The sequence below is a fragment of the Lagopus leucura genome, unplaced genomic scaffold, assembly GCF_019238085.1.
Source record: "Lagopus leucura isolate 7727_CA_CO unplaced genomic scaffold, USGS_WTPT01 Super-Scaffold_73, whole genome shotgun sequence".
NCBI lineage: Eukaryota > Metazoa > Chordata > Aves > Galliformes > Phasianidae > Lagopus > Lagopus leucura.
Genome location: NW_024962252.1, coordinates 42,103,085 through 42,127,862, shown reverse-complemented (window position 1 = coordinate 42,127,862; position 24,778 = coordinate 42,103,085). Strand labels below are relative to the sequence as shown.

Sequence of the window (24,778 nt, the reverse complement as noted above, 5' to 3'; positions counted from 1 at the left end):
TTTTTTTTTTTTTTTTTGAGGGAAAGCACTTCTTAGTGGAGATATAAGTTAAAATATGTTTAGTTTTATAGTAAACATTCCTCTGGAACTGTTATCTTTATGAAAGATGGAGGGTTTTTTTTTTTTTCTTTTTTTTTAATTTGTCTTTCTTTGGCAGAATATCATTGACAGAATTATAATTTTGAACTCGGAAGCAAAAATTCATTCCTTATTCAATTATGAACAATCGCATGTCTTTGGTCTACGGTAAGATGCTTATTTTTTTTATTCACTGGTTACATTAATGAAATAGTACATACCATGCTTGAACATGTTGATTCTGAGAAGATAGTATTGTTTTGCTTTATTATTCGTGAAGGTGAAATTCCATTAAAATGTAAGAAGATTGAATGAAAAATGTTCTGCAAAATGAAAATATCAATGACTTTAATCTTACTACCTGTAAATGGTTATATTGTAATATGGTAAGCAATAATAGAAAATGAATATTGTTATTTTGTGTAGCTGTTTAAAAAGAATATGTTACATCCATTATGTTTTAAAAAACAAAGAACAAAAAAGCCCATACTGAAGTATTAAAATAAGCACAGTATTTTATACTACCAATTTCAGCAAAACTTTGAGAAAATTGCTATTAGATGGTAAATATTTTAAGAATCTGAAAGAACACTTAATCTTAGAAAGTGTGAGCACTATAGTGAGAACGTATTTTAAATGGTATGTAATGTTTTAATATACAAATTACAGGTTCAGCATTTGTTGAGGTTTTTTTTTTCTTTTTTCCAAAGATAAATATATGAATTGTTTAATTATTTTATTTTATTTTATTTTATTTTTTGCTAAAGTAACATTAATTGAAATTAAGTAGCATGCAGTTGAAATACATACTGTCTTTGCAGTATGGAAAGTGTTGATAACTTTGCTTGTGCAGAATAGGTGGATAGGTTATACTTGGTTGAGTACTGCATTATTAGGTTTCTGCAGCTACATCTGTTTTTTAATATCATGGTAACACTATTTATTTCATACTACATATAAAGAAACATAAGATATAGTGTAACTTCCTGGTAAGGATGAGTATAGAGGGGATGAACAGTGGTAGAATTTGTGTGTTTGTCCTTTAAGTCGGGAGTTATAAATGCTGTTTTAGAGAAATCAGTAATTAGATAGAAACAATCAATTCTAAGATGTTACTTGAAAAATCATATAATCACAGAATGGCCAGGGTTGGAAGGTACCTCAAGGATCACGAATCTCCAACCCCCCTGCCACATGCAGGGCCACCAACCTCCATATTCAATCCTACACCAGGCTGCCCAGGGCCCCGTCCAATCTGGCCTTGAACACCTCTGGGGATTGGGCATCCACAACCTCTCTGGGCAGCCTGTTCCAGCACCTCACCACTCTCTCCCTCTGTAAAGAACTTCGCCCTGACATCTGACCTAAGTCTTCCCTCCCTCAACTTAAATCCATTTTCCCTTGTCCTGCAGTTATCAACCCTTTCAAAGAGTTGATTCCCCTTCTGTTTTAGGCTCCCTTTAGGTATTGAAAGGCTGCAATGAGGTCACCATGCAGCCTTCTTTTATCCAGACTGAACAAGCCCAGCCCCCTCAACCTGCCCTCACAGGGGAGGTGCTCCAGTCCCCTGATCATCCTAGTGGCCCTCCTCTGGACCCTCTCCAACATCTTCCTGTCTTTCTTGTTCTGGGGAAGCAAGAAAAAAAAATACTATGCTATTAAGCATTTAGGATTATTGTGACTCCGTAAGAATCTTGACAAAGCTTGTATTGATTTAAATGAAAAAAGAAAAGTGAAATGTTTTAAAGTTTAACATAGTAGTTTGCATTTAGATTGTGCCTTACCTTTCTGATGTCAAAGAACACACTTTTTTGTACCATGATATCGGGAAAGCTTTTGGTTATATGCAAAAATTAATAATTGAATCTGAATGTGTAAGCAGTTGACTCCTATGCTATAAGAAATACATAGATCATGCAGTGAAGTTGTGTTTAATGCTTATGGCATTTTTAACATGGCTTCTATCATGTGAAGTAACAGAACTATCCATAATGACACATACAAAAAACATAACAAATTCATCTATTATCACTTAAAATAAACCATATTGTTAAATAGATAAGCTGAGCCTTAGAGGACACTATGGTAATGAACGCAGGCAAAGGAAAAAAACAGGTAAGAATTCAGAGAAGGTCAGATATTCCTCTTTTCAGTTCATATTGAAAGCCAAACTGCCAGATTCCAGTGTTGGGTTTTTTGTTTTTATTGTTCAAAAGCCCTTTTCCCTTTTTGGCCCTTTAATGTTTTTCCTGTAAAAGAAAGGAAGATACAAATCTAGGGATTCTAATATACGTCTATGTATAAAAAAAATGTAATGTGTGTTTCTAATGATCTAATGGCTTTCCATGAGTGTGTGGCACTCACTATATAATTTTTCCCCATATAATAGACAGCACATGCAGTCATTCTATTATGAAAATTCAGCTGCCTGCACAAAGAGAATTCAACCTATCATGATGTAGTTATTAAAAGTTCCCTACTGGTATAATACACAAATTCTGCATTAATCTGGTATTTGCCATTTGTGATTGTGACCTCAGGCTGCTGGATTTCAAAAAGCTTTTGGCTGATGCTCTCAGGTGTAGCATTTGAATATTGGGTAGTCTGTGTGGAGCCAGCAGTTAGACTTGATGATCCTAGTGGGTCACTTCCAACTTAGGTTATTCTGTGATGCTATGGGTGAGTGACATAAATCCTACCATTTGGTGATGGAGCAGTGGAATCCAAGTGTACAGTACTCCCATTTAGAAAGCATTGCTTTCTTTTGCTAGTTGCATGTTTGCTTTCCACCTTCCTTTTTGTAACTGTCGTCTTCCACATTTCTTTCCTTTAAATGTACTGCTAGAGCCAATGAACAGTGTTATGTAATTTCTCTAAAATCTTCTGATCGCTAACATTTGAATGATATGGCTGGGACGTTGACTCTTGCAACAGATTTTGGGATATTGGTAGGATGTCCATTGAGTTCTTCCCCTTGAGGAGAGGCAAGAATATGGTAATAGCAAGAAGGAATTGTGTCTTGGAAGTATTTCTTTCTTGCTTTAATTCTACCAGAGTCGTATTCTATGTGAAGGCCTAAATAATCTTCCAGTTATTTTCTATCAACCTTTTCTCTGTTACACAAGAACTGATTCAATTAACTAGTGAGCCATTTTCTACTATTTTATCCAAAGGAAAAGGTAAAGGAAAGCAGCGTCTTACTGCTAAGTGTGCATACTGGATGTAAGGGAAAAGAATTCTGCAGCAGTGATAACTGGGAAGTTCACATGGCCTGCAAATCAGTGACTCCTGTTTAATAATCCAAATTTAAAAGAGGGCAGAGTCCGCATTACTAATGAAATGGAGCTGCAACAGGATTGTCTGCTTTCACATTATATAATTGTTATATAATTGTGTATTTGTTTAGTTTATATATTAATATATTTGTTAGGTTTGTGTCACAGTTCAGCCTGGTTTGGCCTACTTCTGTGACAAGGAGGCAAAGGGACCCATGGACCCATGGCCCTGGAAAGTGAGGGAGAAGGGAAAAGATCGGGCGATGGGACTGGACTGAGGATAATGGTGACAACAAGCTGAGGAACTTGATTTACTAAATATAGTGGTGGAATGTGAGATAACACAATAGAATACAATATGATTAGAATTGAAACTAATCAATCAAATGAAATGAGAAAGTGAGAGTTTCTGAAACTGAAGTCCTCGTGGCAGTGCTGTAGGTAGAACAGCCACAGTGCAAGGAAGAAAGTCTTGTGAGTCTCCGTCAGTTTTGTCTTTCCTTGCAAATGGAAAATGGAAATGGAAAAATGAAGTTTTCTAGGAGTTGTAGTTGATTCTTCTCTTTTCAAACCAAGAAACTGGAAATACTGACTATCCATGGAACTGTAGCATTAACTCTTTAACTCCTAGTACACTGTATGATATTATGTTGTGGCTTTGCTTTCAGTATGACAATTATAACCTTTGGTTGTTTAGAAAGATGATATGTGGAGGCATGTTCTCTCATTATTATCAACTTTTGTTCAATCTGCAAAGGCAGTTTGAAAAGCTTTACATGGTTGGAGCTTCCACGTGCCTGTTAACGCTTTAAAACTAACTAGGTGCCTTTCAGTTTCTATTTTTTATAGACTTTTCTGCTGATCTGGAACTCATGATAGTAATTGTAACTTGCTTTTTGGATTAGTATTCTCACTGGAGCTCAGGCAGTTACTCAAAGCATAATAAAGAATAAATCAAATGTATAATATAGGCTTTGATGTGAAGTGTTTTGAGGTTATCCCCCATGATGACAACACTGGAATTATTTCAGGAAAATTTTGATTCGGGCTTCTCTGGTGGTATCCATATTCATGTATGAAGAAGGGAATTATCCTATGAGGTCCCAGTCTTCATTATTACTCTCATGTTTTTAATATTGATTCCTGAGGGAGAAGCATAGACCATAACTTGTCCCATAACTGAGCTCTCTACAAATAAATTTTTATAAATAAATAAATAATTATATTAATTATTTTTTTATTTTATTATTTTATATTATTATTTTATTATTATTATTTATTATTATTTTTTATTATTATATTATTATATTATTATATTATTATATTATTATTTATTATTATTATATTATTATTTTATTAATTATAATAAATAAAGTGTAAATACACTCTGTGTATTTACACTAAGCTGAGTCATCCATGCCTGTATTTATAGCAGACAGTTGCAGGCCAAGAAAAAACCTGTTCCTGAAGACTAGCCTAGCCCTCCACTTCGGGGTCACATCACTGAAATGCCTTATGGACAGCGTAGATGTACGCATTTGAGGTTTGGTCAACAGTTGTGCAGTGCCTGAACAAACAAATTACTGAGATAATGGTATAGTTTACTTTGGATGTGCCTTATTTCTTTTTTTCCCTGTGGTGGATGTACTACTTCTGCTCATAGCATAACATTTTGTTTTTTACTGCTGGAACTATACACCCGGTCTAGCTGAGATGAAGGTAACTTGTTTTTATTTGTGGCTAAAACAACATTGATAACACACCAGTGTTTTGGCTCACACTGTGCAAGCACTGCTCAGGAGCAGGACTTTCTCTTTTTCTTTACTTCCCAGCAAGTAGTCTGAGATATGCAAGAGCTGGTGCTTATTGGCCAAAAGGATATGCCATATAATAGCATACCTGGCAATGAAAACTTAGGTGTGGTGGGATTTGGTCTTGCAGGTAGCTGTTGCTTAGAGGATGGCAGAGCACTGAACTGCTTGTGGGAAGCGTTGTGTCACTACCTTTCAACCACTTGTGTTTTTTCCCATCTTTTCTTTACTTACTAAGCTGCCTATCTTGACCCGTGTGTTTTCTCACTTGTACTTTTCTGCTTCTCTCCCCATCCCATCATCTCTGTACTCTTCAGTCAGCTCTATTATAAATGTTGATAAGGTCCCCGCAGAGCCGTCTCTTCTGCAGGCTGAACAATCACAGCCTTCTTAGTCAGTATCCTTGTTAGATGGCCTAAACCTTTATAATGTCATTTAAATGTCCTAGCAGGGGCTGTTTATGTTTGGATCTTTCGTATTTTGCCACTTTCTCTTCTGCCGAATTCTGTTTACCTGTGATCTGCTTTGTTTTTCTGCTTTGCCTTGTGTATTGGAGATGCTCTAAGCATCTTTAGCTATCAGTCTTCTCCTTGTGGCTTTTAGTTGCTGGAAACCTCAAACCGGTTCTTTACCACTTAAAATTATCCTACTTAATGGAAGAAAAGGTCCAGTTTCATGGTCGTGATTTTGGTACACTTCTGGTGGATTATTGTTCTATATAGTAATGAAAAAAAACCCATGCAGCTGATATGTCATTTCTTCTTAGGTGATCTAGAGAAATACTGAAAATGAATCAATGTCAGGAATAGTTAACATAAAATAAATAGAACTTGAAAAGGCTTGAACCGGTATGAAAAAAAGCAGCAGCAGCAAGAAAAAATATGTACTATTATAGAATCATAGAATCCTTAGAGCTGGAAGGGACCATGAAGAGGTCATCTAGACCAACTTTCCTGCAATGAATGGGGACATTCACAGCAGGATCAGAGTGCTCAGAGCCTAGTCCAACCTGGACTTGTAAGTCTCCAGAGGTGGGGTGTCCACCACGTCTGAGCAATTCCAGTGCTTCACTATCCTCACTGTAAAAACCTTTTTCCTTACATCCAAGTTAAATCTACCCTTTTTAAGCTTGAAACCATTTGTCTTTGTCCTGTCATCACAGACCCTGCTAAAGAGTCTGTCCCATTCTTTTCTGTAGCTCCCGATTAGTTATGGAAGGGCCCCTATCAGGTCATTTCAAAGCCTTTCTCCAGCTCTTCCAGTCTGTCGTCGTAGGAGAAATGCTTCATTTCTTGGATCATTTTTGTGGACCTCCTCTGGATGCATTCCAACTGGTAAGTGTCCCTCTTGTGCTGAGGACTTGGCATCTAGATACAGTACTCTAGCTGAGGCCTCACCAGCACACAATAGAGGGGCAGGATCACCTCCTTCAACCTGCTGGCCATGTTTCTTTTGATGCAGCCCAGGACACTGTTGGCTTTCTAGGCTGCAAGGGCACATTGCTGGCTCATATCCAGTTTCCCAACTACACGTCCATTCGAAAGGACTGTGCTCAATCCTTTCATCCCCTAGCTTGTATTGATAGCAGATGTCTCGACTGAGATGCAAGACCTTGTATACTTTGATTTATTGAATCTGATGAGTTCTCCTGGGTCCTGTGCTCAAACCTGTCTGGGTCCCTCTGGATGGCATCTAGTCCCTTGGGTCTGTCGACCTCACCGCACAGCTTGTGTCATCCGCAAACTTGCTGAGAGTGCACTTGACCTCACTGTCAATGTCGTTGATGTAGCTATTAAAGAGCATTATTCCTAGCACTGACCTCTGCAGGCATCACTCTTCACTGATCTCCATCCAGGAAATTTATATTATATTGGCTATCCGTTGGTCACAACTGTGAATTTGTGGATTTTAAATCATCCATAGCATGGTCTGTGAATTTTTGCCGTTGTCAGTAGAAGTATTTTGCGAATTTCATGGAAGAAACAAGCATTGACTAATAGACTACAAATTTCAAACAAGACACAGTTCATATCAAGTCTTACATAAAGGCAAACAATAATACTGATGATAATTTATTATGTGTTCTAAGATTGTAATAAAGATATATATGAATAGCAGCAAGAATGCTTATTTGTATCGTTTCGCATGAACAGGAAGCCTTCAGTGAAATTATTCTGTTTCTGTGTTAATGATGAGCAGATTAATATAAAGAAAAAGACAAGGAATTGAATTGAGCTACATCAGATTCATATGAAGTGTGATGGATTAGTTTCACTGTTAACTTGCTCTGAAGTTAAATATATACATATATATATATACATATAACTTGTATGTAATGTACTACTGTGATTATTAACCGTTCTTTCGAGATTTTCAGAAATATGAAAAACAGCAGATTTGCTGTGTTAGTTGGATGTTAAATATTTTGTTTTTGAACTGCTGTTAAATATGGTCATACAGTCATGAAGTGCTTATGAGCGTATTTTCCGAAGGAAAGATGTATTTCTATCTTGTCTCTCTTCAATCCTCATGCTGCCCAGAATAACCTGATTTTTAAATTACCTTACCAGCCTATTGTTGAATAATTTCTTTATGTCACATAGAATGTTTTATTCAGTCCGTGTCCTTTCTGTGATATAAATTCAAAATCATACTGAGCTGACCAATGAAGAATCTGCTAGGAACTATTCCCTTTTTGCTCAAGGTTGTGACACTTGAGTGGTTTAAAAGGATATAGAAGAGCATTTCTAAGCCAGTTCTGTCTGAATGTTTTCCAGATCCTGAAACTTCCCTCCCTTTCTCCCATGTTGAGATCTCATAAACGTGTTCACCTTTGTCTTATCCTGCATTAATGGTATTCTGACCGATACACTATCATTTTGATGTGTCCTTCTGCAGGTTGTTAAATGTGCTATGCTGTGAGCTTAATACCCTTTTGCTCTTGGAGACTCAGTATAAAGTGTCACAAGTTTTACTCACTGCTCAGGAAGAAAATGTCACAGAAGCTTTGGAAGGACCAGGGTGAGAACTGACCAATGTAAATGCTACTTTTGTCAGACTTTTCTCCTCAGAATATAAGAGTAATGTAGTGGCTTTAAATATACAGATGCTCTCAATGAAGTTGTCATCTAATCTGTTTTTTCTTATGTGCACGCTTGTCATCAGTCTCAAATTAACAAAAGATGCAGCAGACTTGTTCTGTTTCTTACTTCCAACTCAAAAATGTAATTGTGAAAGTATTTTGTTTGCATCAATCTTATTTCTTTTTGTGTGTGTGTGAATGTAAACACACATTTTAAAGTAATTTTGTTATTCTTTTTATGTATATAATGTTATTCATGTTCGTGTAGGTGGGTACAAAGTGTAGGTGGGGCATTAAGGTGGGCCTGGGTGAACCTAATGAGGTTCTACACAGCAAAATGCAAGGTTTTGTGTTTGGGCTGGAGGTATCCCAGGCATCTATTACACACTGGAGGGAGCGGTCCTTGAGAGCAGCCCTGCAGAGAAGGACCTGGGGGTCTTGATGGATGAAAAACTTAACACGAGCCAGCAGTGTGCCCTTGTAGCTGGGAAAGCAAATGGTATCCTGGGCTCCATCAGAAGAGGGGTGGCCAGCAGGGGCAGGGAGGTGATTGTCCCCCTCTACTCTGCTCTTGTGAGGCCCCCTCTGGAGTACTGTGCACAGATCTGGAGCCCCCAACACAAGAAGAGCTGTTGGAGAGGGTCCAGAGAAGAGCTGCAAAGATGATCAGGGGACTGGCATACCTCTTCTATGGAGACAAGCTGAGGGAGCTGGGCTCATTGCAGCCTTTCAGTACCTAAAGGGAGCCTACAAACAGGAGGGGAATCAACTCTTTGAAAGGGTAGATAACATCAGGACAAGGGGAAATAATTTTAAGTTGAGGAAGGGAAGATTTAGGTTGGATGTCAGGGGGAAGTTTTTTACAGAGAGAGTGGTGAGGTGCTGGAACAGGCTGCCCAGAGAGGTTGTGGATGCCCCGTCCCTGGAGGTGTTAGATGTTAAGGCCAGATTGGATGAGGCCTGGTCTAGTATTAAGTGGGGAGGTTGGTGGCCCTGTCTGTGGCAGGGGGGTTGGAGATTCGTGATCCTCGAGGTCCCTTCTAATCCTGGCCACTCTGTGATTCTGTGATGTACTAAAGGCACCAGTACTTTGATTTTTTTTGTATTTAAAACTTAGTCATCTCTCCAACTGCAGCGGCTTTCTGTTGCTGTCATGTAAATAATAATGCTCAATGCATCTTTAAGAAATAAAAGCTTATTTGGTGGTCTGAAGCTGATAGTCATTTAGTCCTTGACACTTTGTCCTTTCTGTTAACATTTGGACATTAAGAACTAAACTCTTACCGTTTGCCATATGGGACCTTGCAGAACTTGGATCAAACAGTGTGAGATAAATCTCAACAGATAAATGACATTATTACCCTTTGAAGAAGAAACCTATTGTTTCTTTGAAAAATAGCTCATACTATTTTGTAAGAAACTTGGTGTATAAAAACGGATTTTTATTCCTTTTAAAAATTTTAGCATCCTGGGCTGCACAGTGACTTCAGACAACAAGCTGTGTGTTCCTAAATTCTAAGTAACTACTTATTTGTTAAGGCAGAAATTTGCTGACTGGACAAATAACAAACAGATCTTGACATTCTATTAACTCTTTCTGTCCTAGTTACTGAGCACATGGATGTAATAAAATTTGTGAAGTTTTGTGCTCTTTTTTTGTCTCCTAGTTGCCAAGATGTCACTGATAAATTGATTCTAATTTTATTTCAGTTATTTCTTTGTGTTATTTTGTTTTCCAGAGATTTTATTGTTGATAGTCTATCAGTTGAGAGAAACCATGTTCTTGTCAGAATCAATCTTATTGGAGGACCACAGGAAAGAATTTTGCCTTCAAGAGCTCTAGATAAGGTTAGAATAGTTTGAACAATTTTTATTTCTCTAACTCTCATCGATTGAACATTTTGTTGGTATCAGCATGTGGAAATTATTTATTATTAAGAAGTAGCAGTCCACCTTTAGCTTTATAAATGTCTACCACTGTCATGGAAAAAGAAATATGTTGTTGTTACTGTCTAGGTATTTAGTTTGCATGTGTTTGGGATTTGCCACATTCAGATGAAATTTTTGTGTTGCTTTATTTTAGTGTTTTTTTTTTTTTTTTTCCACTATAAAATTGAATGCAATTTGTCTATTTCTCGTTTTTATATTCCTATATTTTCTTCATTGCCTCTTTTTTTTTATAATCCTTTTATGTGATGTTTTTTCTATTCTTGGTTTTTCATCTGTGGAATCTAATACCTTGAGCTTTCATCGATGTTCTAACAGTACAGTGTTTGTTAAGCACTTTCTTTAAATGTTCTGCTTCTAACTGGCTGTCACTCTCATAAAGACAAAAAGCAAATTACTGTCAGCACAGGAAAGCCAGCTAGATCAGTGTATAAAATTGAAATGCAATGTTTTTTTGAGAATGGCTATTTCCTTTTTGGTTGAAAAAAGCATCATAGCATCAAAACTGTCAGTGATATGCACCAGAACAACTGCTAGCTCAAATGCTTTATGGATTTTGTGTCCTTTAACTTTTAGTTATGAAGTATTTTATCTTGCGCTGTAGTATCAAGCATAATTTTGTGGCATAATCAGTAGTTCTGGGAACCTGACGTGTAGTAATTGAGAAAATGCTATTAATTCATCTCCTGTCTTAATTTACTTTTTTGTCCTCTTTCTAGGGCAGTGATCCATATCCGTGGCCAATGTTTTCATCATTCCCTTTGCCAAAGTGCTATCTTGCAGAAGTTCCTAGGAAAGCTGATTTCAAACAAGGTACATACAAAGCATGCAAATACTGTAGATGTGGAACAGGCATATCTGTCAATTTATTTTTGTGGGTTTTTTTTTTCCCCTTAGATTATAATCTCATGAATATCTAAGGATTTTTTATTGTTGGCTGCATTTGTAGCTAAATAACTCAGTTTAGTTTTTTTTTTTTTGGTCTATCTTTGTGCAACTGTCAATCTGCAAAGCTCTGTTTAGAAATCTAATTCCTATGCAAACCTCAAGATTAACCTTTTGGCTCAACTCAGGTGGGTGACTCATGAGATATATTTATATCATTTCTCTAGTAACTGAAGCAAGACATTATGGTTAAGATACAATTTTTTTGTACGCTGTTTCCTTGATTCAGATCCCTGTGTTTACAAAACTTGGTGGTGTGTGAAATAGACAGCGTTTAGGATAGTCGATTTCCACATTGAACATCAATTTAGAATGTGGGCAAACTGAAGAATCCTTTGAAGAACTATCTAGGCAAAGCAATTTAATTTATACAGAGAATCCATTTAAAAATTTTAATTTGCATAGACAATGCAGAAGAACATGCTGAATGAGTTACAGTAAATAAATCTTTCTTTATATTTATTCATGTCCATTATATCCTTGAAATGTAATTATTAGAACTTATTTTTAAATTTCCTCAGCAGATGTTGATTTTCAGAAGAGGCAGAAATTCTACATTAACAGTAGTCTACAACATGTATTTATAAATATCTGGAAAAATAAAAGAGTTGACAAAATTTATAAAGAATAGACTCTAATTCACTTCTCTGACAAGAGAAAAGACCATACTGTTATGAAATAAAGAAAACTTCTTTATCTTTACTTCAGTAATGCAAGACAGAAGGTAACTGTCAGTTTAAGCTAGTGAGTTGTGGGTACTGCAGTCTTTGGAAAATAGATACATTGGAGGGATCCTAGAGCAGAGCTACAAATTGTTTGAGGTGTGATGTGTGAATATATACTGAAATAATAGAATTACAGAATATTCCAAGTTGGGAGGGACCCACAAGGATCATGAGTCCAACTCCTGGCTTCATATAAGTAGTAGAGTAGTGTTGTTATTTGTTATTCAGAATACAACTATTAAAAATAATGGATTTTTTACTTGTAACATTAACTGCTGTAGGTTATTAAAAGTTAAACATTTTAGAACTGTATTATACTGTAAAAGTCACGCTTCTGTTAGCACAGATCTGTTTATCTTCTCTTTTAGTTCTGCACTTGAGAGAGTTGGTGATAAGAGTGACTGGAGAGTAGTGTCTGTAATTTTCCTGCATTGGCACAGTCACTGCTTAGTATTTTTCACCATTCATTGTCTTCACTCTTCCTGAGCTACAGTCCAGAATTGCTACCAAAGATCTTCTGTAATTATATTCCTAAAGTCTTTTGTTATTCTATCCCAGCTGTTGTTTTCTGAATTCTGCCATTGCTTTATACTCTGGCTTGAGTAGAAACATGCTGCAGTGTTTCTGTTTTTTTTAATCAGATTTGTTTGTAGCAGTCTTTTTCTCTTTCTTTTTCCCTGCACTGTCCTCTGTCAAAAAACAGCTTTAATAGCTTGCCTGTTATCCTTTCCTGTTATCCTTTCTAAGTTAACACAAGCATCTTCATTGCCTGCACTTTTGTGGCTTGTCCTTCTTACAAGCTTCTTTTTTCATCTTTTTGAGATGCTTTGTCTCAGAAAAACAGTTTTGTCATGCCTACAATTAAATAAGAAAGGGATTGTGACATTTCTTAGGTTTTCTAAAGCACTTATGAATTTTCTTTGCCTGCTTTAGGCACATAAGCTAGCTGAAGAAAAATGTCAAGAATTAATAAGCAACTTCTGATAGGGAACATAATCAGTATGATCTTACGGAAAGTTATAGTGTGGTGGTTCAGATTTTATGTACAGCAGTATACTGTAGGTTCAATAGCTTCGTGAACTGGTAAATAAGTTTGTTTTTTGACAAAGCTGCACAAAGCTACTAGTGTAAGCACAAACAAATGGATGGTATGCGAAAATATAACCAACTGCGTGTAAGGAAAAAACATGAGCTTCAGGATATGAATTAAATTGCATACGCTTCTCTCAATGATTTCTTGTTATTGTCAAACCTATTTAATAGCTCGCTGTCATCTGAAAAGGAAGGTCTTACCTATCATATGGAGACAAACTGCAAAGAAAAATATGGGTCAAATTAAGAAGGCAGGAGGAAGCGGCAGAGATGGTTATGTCATGGTCTTGAAAGCCTACTTTCTTGAAATCATTGAGGCATTTTTGTGTAATTTTATTTCCATTAGTGGAATCAAAATTTTGTCTTGGTCTGTTCGATGACTTGATTGCTTAAGTCTCAACTTGTAGTTTCTGATCCAAACTAAATTACTACAGTCCTTCAGGAAGTGAAAACTTGTGTAACTTGTAGAAGAGTGTTGTTCTGCAGTTCTGAGATTCTCTTTAACCTTAATCTGTTACAGAAATGGTGGAAAAGGAGAGAAAAATAACTAAAAATCCTATTGATGATACTCTAGGAGTCAGTCCTTCTTTGCATTAATTTTTCATATTCACATAAGCTGTTTGAAGCATCAGTGAACATTATTTGGAAAGATATTAACTGAGAATTTAGTTGAGGATAAAAAAAGAAATTTCATCTTAGTTAATTTGGAAGAGGTAGTAATGTTAATAACTAAATTGCTATAATCAGCTTTTTTGAAATAGTATATGTTGTTTTAATAAACTTAGTAAGAGGAAAACAATTTACTGATTATATATCATTAAGGGCTTTAGACCAGCTTACTCTATATGCATTTTAGAAAATCTTTTGAAAATACTTTAATCAGCTTAAAATAATAAGATCATTTGAAATAGCATTTCTGTTGTAGAAACAATTAAGTTGTGTTTGAAAACTGAATACTGAAACGCTATGCACATATGAAAGTAATGAAAGGATTTGTAAAGAGCAATAGATTGGCTCAAACACTTTTTGAGTCTTTAATAAGTCACCTTTTAAGACAGAAATCAATTCTACAGTGGTTGGTGGTGTTTAGTTCTGTTTTTTCCAAGACATAGAAACAGAGCAGAGGAGAATAGCCCAGACTGTGATCTTTTCAAAGTGATAGGAACTGCATGATCCCACAGAACAGGGATTGCTCATAGTTGGAGTGAGTTCATATGCATTTACCTTTTATTATTATAAAAACTTTTTTTTGTTCTCAAGTTGACAAGAGAACCCATAGCACTCTGTTACTCTGGGAATCAAGTAGATTGAGGAGAGATGCGCTTATTGATCGCTTCCATTTTTTTATGGCCAGTATTTTATGCTAGAAATCCGTTTTCTCTTACATATAATTACCCTTATAAATTGAAATTTGCTCTGCCTTCAAAGGAAAGAAGAAATAAAAGAATGAGTAGATGAGTCAGTCCTTTCTATAATATTTACATTTGTAAACAAATCTTGGATTTGGAAAGAAACAAACTATTAGTCAAAGCATATGAATGCATTCTTTTAATCACTACTTTGTATGCACTGTTCAGTGTGCTGCTTCATCATGTATCCACATAGTTTTCTGAATATTTGGCATTCAGTCTGAATTCCAAAATAGAAATTTTAGGTGCAGAAGATAATTGATTTAAAAAGATACATATTCAGACTTTTAAGTACAGACATCATTTTGTCAAAAGCCAGCGTAGCATTTCTATGTCTGATACAAGGTGGTTCTCCACTTGTCACTGTGATTGTTCTGTTCTCATACTTCTGTTTGGACTTGGCTAGTTGTGAAACTTACAGCCTAGACCAGGGATGTTTGATTCTAGAAAAATGATAGAGTATATGTAATTTCCTCTAACTTGGTTGAAAATAGAGGAAAAAAATAACTTTTAGCCAAGAGAAAAGAGTGCATGCTTTCTATCCTTTTGTCACTGCGCCAGTGGGCAATATTAATTTGGAATATGTGTTTCTGTATTGTAAAGAAAATCAGAATATGGCTTTAATAACAAGAGTAACAGTGAGGAGCAATCTTTGAAATTCTTTGTAATAAAGAGGATTCTTAAAGATTTTTCTGTGAACTGTAGCACAGATTTGTTTTATAAAAAAATGTAATAAAAAGTTATCTGCTATTTTTGTGTCTTGTATGTACCAAAAGACTGTACTTTAATACAGTGCTCAGGTAAAGCACTCTGAAGTTAGAAAATGCCCAAATTATTCTTACATCTTGACAGCACCAGTGAAGAGCCTGTGGCTGTGGAACGTGTTGGGTGTATAAGATTAGATTCTTCAGAGAACTGAGTGTGAAATTCTACATTTTTTCTAAATATTTATATCAAATTCACAAGGTAGCTATTGGGTCATATTTTAGTGACATCAAACATAAATGTTCAGAGAAGTCTTTTTCCCCAGTTTTGACTCCTTCTGCTGAAGTTGGGAAGCACTGGGGATTATTAGCACAGCTATTAGAAGAATTTTCATACCATTTGGGATCTAGTGCATTTTCACAAAATTTACTTCATAGATATGCCTCACAATCTGAAGGCATACATGTATATACCTTTATATCTATCCACAGAGTAAGTGTTTGAAAAAAAGCTGCTGACTGGAAAAAGAAGAAATTTTCTGTGGAACACTGTTGCCTTGCTATGTGGAATGCTTCATCTAGCTTTCAACGAAATAATGCTACCACCTCACTTTTATTTTTAATCCATTGATGTTTGGTGGATATTCTTTGTGTGTCTTTATTATTTTAGATTCTGTGATGAAATTTTGATTTCAGAGATGAAATTACATGGAAATATCGATCTTATCTCTTTAAAATAAATTTCCAATTCTTTTAATTTTTGAACAAAGGTGTAATAAATTTAGTGCAGATACAGCATGTACCACAGCAGTAACAAAATCAGTTATTCTGTTGTGTGTAAAATAGAATGTAGTTAGCTTCAGAGACTAGCTGCTCCTCCTATTTGTCATACAGTAAGGGATTCTTATTCTTTTCTTTGTAACCTGTGACTTCTATCAAACAAACAAACAAACAACAACAACAAAACAAAACAGGCAATAGCTGTATTCAACTTTTCTGATATTTGATATGGATCTACTTTGTCTCTGTGGTGCTCTGTATCTAATAACAATAGTAACTAAGTTTAAAAAAAAAAAAAAAAAAAAAAGGAAAAAAAGAAAGCCAATTTAATCATTGCAGAATAACACTAGTTTTATTTCTTCTAGATAAAGTTCTTGACAAACTGATGTCAATCTTACAAAGTCCAGGTGGACAATCTGAGTGGGCCGAAATTTGCAGAAGGCAATTCTGCAAAATCATGAAAACCAGACCGGATACCATCAGTGGACCAAGTGAGTATGACTTACTGAGTTTAACAAAGCAAGCAAACAGAAGGCCTTTAGCATGCAGCTATTCTTTAAAGTTTCATTGAGTTATATTTTCTAAACAAGTACTCAATTTTGTCATAATTAAGAAAACTATTTCATTGTATACTATATTGTATACTATTTCTGTATCTAAAAGGAATTCTTTGTTGAGAAAACATACTTTTTATTTAAAAAAAAAAAAAAAAAGGCAAACAGAGCATACATTTTAAATAGCTGATTTACAAGGAGGAATGAGAATTCACCTTGTGCTTTGTAGTAGTCTATACATCAAAACCTGTGGAAGTTGTTTTCTGCAACTTTGTTGGAGGTACCATAAGCTAGAATTATAAATTAAAGAGAATCATTAAGATTTCTTAACCAGAACAGTAGGGTTAACTGTTTCCAGTATAGATGAAAGTAAAAGTGAGCAAGAAAGTATCCACAGAATTGTTAAGCCTGGCATGGACTTCTGCAAGGCATATGTCTTGCTCTCCCACCTTTCACCAACTCCATACTCCTTTTGTACAGTTTCTTACAATTTTATGTCCTTCTTGTATCATCTCGCCCACAAACTGCACACAGTGCTTGAGATGAGGCCACACCAGTCCAGAGCAGGATGGGACAATCCCTTCCCTCGGCCACCAGCAGTGCTGGGCCTCATACACCCTGTGATATGGTTGGCCTTCCTGGCTGCCGAAGTACACTGCTGACTCATTTTCAACTTGCCATCAACCCAAATGCCCAGATCCCTTTCCATGGGGCTACTCTCTAGCCTCTCATCACTCAGGTTACCCTGTCCACAAGCTGAAGCTTGTTGAAGTTCACATGACTGGTGCTTGCCCAGCCCTCTAGTTTTTAAAGATCTTTCTGCAAGGCCTCTCTGCCCTTGAGGGAGTCTGCAGCTCTTCCCAATTTAGTGATGTCTGTAGAGCAACGATTGTGTTGTCTTTCAGGTGTTTTTCAAAAACTCAGAGGCCTTCTGGATTCAAAGACATTGAAATACTGTTTTTAGAGTCTTTACTATCATACTATTAGTTTTTGGATAGAAAAAGTTTCAGATTTCAACCTTCATTTGATACCTCCAAAGAAGGCCTGAGTAACTGCAGAGTAATTTCCCATATGTTCTCTTTTGAAGTACGTGAAAGAGAATTTTCTAGAATATGATCTCCAAATCAGGCAAACTGCATTTGACTTCACTTCTGAGTTGATACTCAAAGGAGCCTCTTTAACCTTACAAAAATAAAAATCTAGGTTCTTTTAGCTTAATTTAATTTTTTAAGTGCGGACCAAGTCTCTTACCTCAAAGATCATTCAATTAGATGTAGATTCATTCTGAGGTCTGCTCTTATTTTGAGTATAACCAATTTCAAAACAATATTTCATTTGCAGCAGAGGATTTTAGAATAATACAAAAAATATGTTTTTTACCTTATTACGTTCTTACTTGATTTTTCAAGGGAGTTTATTTCAGAATGAGGGAAACAGCAGGTCTTCTGCATCACACAGGAAGAGTAATTGCAGATAAGTGCTTCTCTCTTCCGTTCCTTAAAACAGTTTGGACCACCTTCCAATCCAACATCATACAGTAACTGTAGGATTTGAAAAAATTGTTTTCTTCTTAATAAAAAAGTTACCAGTTCATCGGTGTAATGGAATTACTGTCAGAATTTCTATTGTCTTTTCAGACAAAATGCTGGTTGTGCCTTTGTCATTTCTGTGTACACTAACTGAAGTCTCTCCTGTTGTCTTGGGAATTCATAGAAGTCCTCCCGGGACTCTATTAGGAATGGAGCTGCTTGCTAACTGTGTTTGTCATTGATTTATTTAACTGAATTATGCTTGATGGTATTGAAAACTTTGGATCCTAAAGTCAGCGGTCCAAGGACTATTGTTAGAAGCATCTGTAATTTAGTATGGAGTATGTTAAAATAACACCAATTACTTAGAGGAAAAATGAAAAAATTCTAGTATTTTTTGCTGTTGTTTTTATGTTTCTGGCTTAAATTCCTCAGAGCAGTATTAGATAACCTCTCCTGGTTGGTACCTAGTAAAACAGTTTGAGACATAGCATTTTTTAAATCAGTGTTCTTTTGTTGTTTAGAAAAAAATAGCATTACTTTCCTTTTGTACATCCGTTCTTTAAGGAAAAAAAAAAAAGCATCCTGCAGGAATACAGCTTTTTTATGAGCACGCTGTAATAATTTGGTTGATTTAAAAGCTCTTCCATTTAATTTTGTGTATTTTTAAGTACTCATAAATTAAAATCGTGTTTGTTTTGAATAACCAGCTTAAATTTACTTGAGATAATTGTCAGTCTTTTAAAAAACTTCAGTGTTTTTACTGTCAAACTATGATAATATAAAAAGATAAACAATACCAGTAAGTTGTTAGGCCATGATACTCTGTGTATCCAAACATAATCTCTGCATTGGAATGTGGGCTATTACAGCAATACTCACTCTGCTGTACAGTGAACATTTCTAGATTTTGTTTGGCTATTTTTCCAATAAATTGAAGATCACTGAGCCAGTTTCCATCTTTTTAAAGATTTCTGGAGTATGTTTACTTGGCAGCTAAATGATATAGCATTAAAGGATAAGAATTACAGTAACTCCTTGTCATTTCACATGAACATTCTCTTGGAAGAGACGATGTCCTGTGAAAACCTTCTATTTATGTATTAACCGAATTTGCACTGATAAACTCTAATGTGTCTTTTCCTCTCTGAAACTTGATTAAAAGCTTTTCCAAGATCCTGATAGGCATGCAAATGAATATTGCCAAATGGTTGAAATCAATTTTGTGCTCGAGTTTCAAAAAATTGCTTAGCAGTTGTTGAGCTGTCACTTCTATTAAGTCAAGCACTGAACTGAAATATTTGACTGGTAGGTCAAGCGTGTGGATGCCTTCCAACAGAAAAGGGAAAAAAAATACGATGTACTAACTTGATTTATATTTTCCGAATTAAGCAATATTTTAGTCCTTTAACATAGCTCCTGTTTGTTATTGTAGGATGGTATATTTCAGTTATCACAATATTAGTAGTCATACAGTGAACATGTATCTGGTTAGAAGTTTGTTTTTTTGTGGGCTTTTTTCTTCTTGCTTTATTTATGCAATATTTTTTACGCTGTTTGTGGACCACATTTCACTGAGTGTATTAATGAAGTTGTAAGGCTTTGTATTCTCACAAAGTGAGTAAACTGTTGCTCTTCTGCAGGTTTTTTTTTTTTTTCTATCCCTATGTGATTTATTAAAGCTGTAATTAAAATAGTTCTGTTCATAAGAATGCATAAGAATATAAATTACGTGTTTAATACTTTTTGTTTTGATTTGCTAGTCCTTTGCGTTAGAAAATTAGCTTTGTTACTGTTAGAGCTGGCTGTCTCTAACTGTGAATCTGTGTTTAGCTGTTGTAGTGGATATTATTGTTTCTATGAAGGGACCTCTCAGCATGATAATAGCAAAACTAAGCCTTTTAGAAACTTTTAATGAACTCATTCATTGTAAATGGAAATGGATTTGTAAATGTTGGGTAATTAATATAAAAATAATGATGTAATGTCACTTTGTTTAAAATAGCTGCAAGAAAAGTTGATTATGGTCTTGAAAGTTGTTTTCTTCATCTTTTTTCTGGCATAACAAGCAATGAGTAGAAGCTCTGCCTTTCTCCTCCTTGTCATACATGAAAATAGCTTGCACTGCAGACTCCTTCTTTGTTAGGATTCCTGTCAGCAAGGCTAGTTCAAGATACTTCTGCTTCTCTCCATTGCTGTCTACACCATAGCTATTTACACTGTGTTGATGCTGCTATGGTAGTTTATACAGATTCCCACTGAAATGGTTTATTGGAATTTTCCGGTTTTAAAATAGAAAAACATCCTGGGAATGCACAATGTTTTGTCAGGAATGAATGAGTAGGGGCTGAAGATTTAGTGCTATTATCTTGAGGTGATGCCAGGGAGATTGGAATGTTCAGACATTTAAAAAAAAAAAAAAAAAAAAAAAATCCCTCCAGCAGCAACTCTTGTTACCCTCCAATCATGTTTCCTTGCTTTGTGTTGCTGCAAGAAAGAATTTATATCACTAGTCTTTAAACTGGGCTTATGCAACAGCAGCTAGTTTGGAGCAACATTTACTCATCCAAAAATGTTCATCATTGCTATATGTTGAGTTATTAATGTGTCCCGTTTCAGTATCAGTATCCTCCATGGAATATGTATAAAGGCTTCCTTGTATCCTTTTGTTAAATCTGTGAAGTGGTAAGTGTGTTCACTTGAAGGAGCCTCAAACTTGCAGAACTGCGGAATCACAATTTTTTTTTTTTAATGATCTTGTACTGGGAGATGTAACTAATATCCTAAGTAACATCCATTAAGGTGGGAGATACAATTTCTTACGTGGTGATCAGTTTCAACAACTTGTTTATCTATGGACTCCAAGTTCCATGGCATGAACTGAATAAGGCTGTCACAATCATCTTAAAGTGCAGAAATTCCAAAAGGAAATACTCCTGTCACTTAAATTTAGGTGTGTAGTTTATCTTGTGATGACATAGTTGGTTTTATGTTGTTTACTAGAACCGGCTCTTAAAACATCCTTCACTTTTGTCAGAATCATTTTGTGGTGGCTTTTTTTTTCTTTTTTATGTACACTCACAGAAAAAAAATAAAAGAGATAATGCGCTGTAGTTTAATAATAGTTAATTTTCATTTTATATTGAAACCATGGAATAAATTCTGTAATCATCCTTCAAGGATTTAAAGATAATGTGAAAATTTCTATTGGCTTACACAGAGTATATTCTTGGTAAGCCTATTCAAATTTAATTTAAGTTAGGAATGGTGTTGGGAATGTCAGAGCAGGTTGTATGCTTTGAATTGTTCCCCCAAAAACATGAATAAACATTTAGAAATTCAAATAGCTCTAGTTACATACTGTCATTTTGTTAGGCAATGTAGATCTTGATTTCATTCATCACCTTTAACATTTTAATGTTTTTCTTCTTTTTCCAGTTTTGGCAGAATTAATTGAAAAATTCGTTTTACATCTTTCTGAGAGTCGATCAAATTGTTATTTCAGTATGGGAAGATATGAAGGTCAGTTTCCTAATGATTTACTGCTGTGCAGTATTAGAATGTATGCATTTAAATGTATTTAAATCTATGTATTTAAATGTCTTTCCTTTAAAATATGTCTAACAGTCTCGGTGTTGTTGAAAATTTTCTTCAACAATTTGTAAATTTGTTACTTATCTAGTGGGAAATACCTAAGTTTGGAACAAAATATGATGTATTTGAAACAGTGCAGACAATTTCTGGTCTTTAGATGCTTTCACATTCCTATACGTCTAATGGAAAGGAGATGCAGAAAAGTTAAGGTTGTGATTCAGAGTATTTCTTAATATTTATTTCAGGCTAAAAGATTTGCAGATCTGGTGGCATAAATATTAAAGATAACATAATCAACCTGGCTCATCTTTTGAAAGCTCTGTGTTATATAATCCACCCCAAAGTATGCCATTTATATTGCTTTAAAGGATATACATTGCAGAATTGCAGTAGTTGACAGATAAATCTGTGTGTTAGTTTCATATGGATGTCGTGAATACTGCCAAGAATAAAGGATAAATGATAAATTTAATTTATTCTGCATGTGAAGTAATACATTTTAATATTTTGAAGCACTTGCAAAATCAGAAAATATAGAAACATTGGTGATATCTGCTGGAAATGCAGTTTCATTCTTTACTGTCTGTGAAGACTTTTCTCTTAGGTTGTAGTTTACTAATTGGGAGTATTCGGTCTGCCACTAACTCTGGAGAAGCAAGCCTGCTTTGGGAAGAACCTGTTATTTATACTGACATTTAGTTTTTACGAATATAGCATGCAAATCCAAGTGTCCTTGGAGGCTTCAGACTTCCCTTTGAAGTTTGAAAGTAAAAAAAACCCCTTTAGTAATTTAAAGCTTCTCTTTCTTCAGTGTAGTAACCTTGCCATTTAGCCATCTACCATCTGAATACTTGCTAACAGAATAATCTTTATTTGAGAGTCTTTAATTTAATGAAGAGAGTCGCTTAAGTGCCATTTGTGTCATTATTTTATTCCTCCTTAAAAGCTCAGTTCCCATAAAGTTGCATTGAAAGATTCTTCTAAATTCTGCTAATTAAGAGTTTTTTGTTGTCCTGCATCACTCAGGAGGTATAACAAGCAACAAAGTACTTTTGATTGACTCTTGAAATTTGCTTTTTGTGTATATCTGACACTTCTCAGTGGAAATGATCATTTCAGTGATTCTGTTAAAAGCCCACGTAATGTCTTCATGACATAAAAGATTTGGCATCTAGACTGCTCATCTTCTCTCATTATTTCTTCTTAGGTCATAGTTTAAGGTATGACAATCTCCAATTATACAGAAGGCTCAGGTGCATTTTCTTTTTCTGCTTTGGGGGATGTCTATCTCATTTTTCTTGGAGGAGAGTATAGTCCAGACAACTTTCCAACAAACCACGCTACTTCTAAAATTATTTTTGTTACTGTCTTTTTTAATCAATCACCCTGGTGTGTACAAAATGCTTTTTTGTATTCTATAAGCTTTTTTTTTTTTCTTCCATGCATTCTTACACAGGCTCTATTGATCATTAACTTTGAAAGGTCATATATGTTTACAATTCTCAAACAAAAATTCCATGATGCGTTGTGTCCTCAGTGCTTTAGCTGCTAAGTGGGAAAAAAAGTGAATTTCAGAGTTCAGGGGTATGCAAAGTCCTTCTCCTTTTCTTTGGGAAGATTTTTTGTTTCTCCTACATAATTTTAAACAATTGGTGTTATCAGATATTTCACTCTCTCCAAACATATATTCATGTGCTCTTATTGTAAACAGTATCGTTTTAGAAACACTAAATGCTAAATTAAATCCTAAGGTAACGGGAAGTAAATAACTGGAGTTTGAAGCTGAAGTGAAAATATTCAATTTCAAAAATTAAATACAGTACTTTCTTTTTCACAATAAACTTCAAAGACTGGCTGATGAACAATTTTCCATCACAGTATTTCCTGATATTCTAAGAGGAAGTTAGAAATGGGACAGCGAGAGGCCTTCTGAACAATAGTCAGGAACCTGGACCTTAGTTAATCATATGTAATGTAGGCAAAGGTCAGGTGTTTTCTTCTTGCTTTCTCTCCCTGTCAGTTCTGCCATTATCACACATTCTTTCTGTGAGGAGTTCTTCAGTCCTGGAAAGAGTGTTGTTCAGTCAAACTGCATGATTCATCAAAGGTTTAATTTGCATTTGATATGAAGACAATTACTAAAATTTCATAGTGCATCTTTCAGATAGTTTAGCAATGAGTGTCCAGGAAAACTAATTAAGAACAGTAAATTCATTCTGATTGACATGAAAGTGAAAAAAAAATCTGTTTCTAAAATTGAATCTGTGATCAAACATCACTCTGAAATAGTAAAAGGGCTTGACTGTATGAATCAGTTGAATAGCTAAATTGACACTCATTTCTGTTTCTGACTTCATAAAAGATACAGCATGGTTTTCTACAAAGACATGGAATGTGAATAATAATTGAATAATGTTTGATCAGATTTATGTGTATTTCTGAGAATTTTATGCTGAAGTCAAAGGTTGAAAATTGTCAAAGGAGAACAATTCTATCTTGAATGACTTGTTCTTTCGTATTATCTTTTCTTTATACACGTGTTGTGGTTTAACCTAGCAGGTAGCTAAGCACCACGCTAGTTGTTCATGCACTCCACCCCTCTTCCTTGTAGGGTCAGGCTGAGAATTGGGAAAAAAAAACCCAAATTAGAGCTTGTGGGTTGATATAAAACTATTTTCTAATACAGAGAAAAGGAGAAGAAGAATAATATGAATATGTGTGTGTGTGTATGTATGTGTATATATATACACATATATATGAATTTATATAACAAGAGAGGCACAAGCAATTGCCACCCACCAACTAATGCCTAGCTAGCTCTTTGAGCAGGAGTAGAGAGCCAGATGAACTCCCACTGCTTACCGAACACCTTCTGCATGACATCAGATGGTGTGGAATATTCCTTTGGCCAGTTTAAGTCAGCTGTCCTAATTCTCTTCTCTCCCAGGTCCTTGCACCCTTCACAGAGAATGGCCTTAGGCCTGTGTAACACTGCTTAGCAGCAACTGTAAACAGTGTGTTATCAATATTGTTTTTCTCCTAAAAGCAAAGCATAGCATCCTACCAGATACTCTGAAGAAAACAATTCCATCCCAGCTGAAACTATGATAATATGTGTATTACCTAAGCTAAAATCTTAAGCTGCTGTTAGAGATATTGTTCTGAATTAGGCAGAGCTAATGAGTTGTTAAAAAGTAAACTGTTTTTCCTGATACATCTTTCTAACTCCATATGTAAATAAGCCAAATGTGTT

The 24,778-nt window shown here is 35.3% G+C and overlaps 1 protein-coding gene across 3 annotated transcripts in view; it reads left to right on the top strand.

The window, feature by feature from the left end:
- TBC1D32 (TBC1 domain family member 32) overlaps positions 1-24,778 on the top strand; it is a 77,191-nt gene that overhangs the window by 36,935 nt on the left and 15,478 nt on the right. For 2 of the 3 annotated variants that reach the window (XM_042892347.1, XM_042892339.1), the window contains exons 23-28: positions 158-246; positions 8,063-8,185; positions 9,986-10,094; positions 10,913-11,006; positions 16,214-16,339; positions 21,370-21,453. In XM_042892347.1, the coding sequence (XP_042748281.1) occupies positions 158-246; positions 8,063-8,185; positions 9,986-10,094; positions 10,913-11,006; positions 16,214-16,339; positions 21,370-21,453 (625 nt within the window). The remainder of the gene's footprint in view (positions 1-157; positions 247-8,062; positions 8,186-9,985; positions 10,095-10,912; positions 11,007-16,213; positions 16,340-21,369; positions 21,454-24,778) is intronic. The other variant, XM_042892356.1, reaches the window with a different exon arrangement.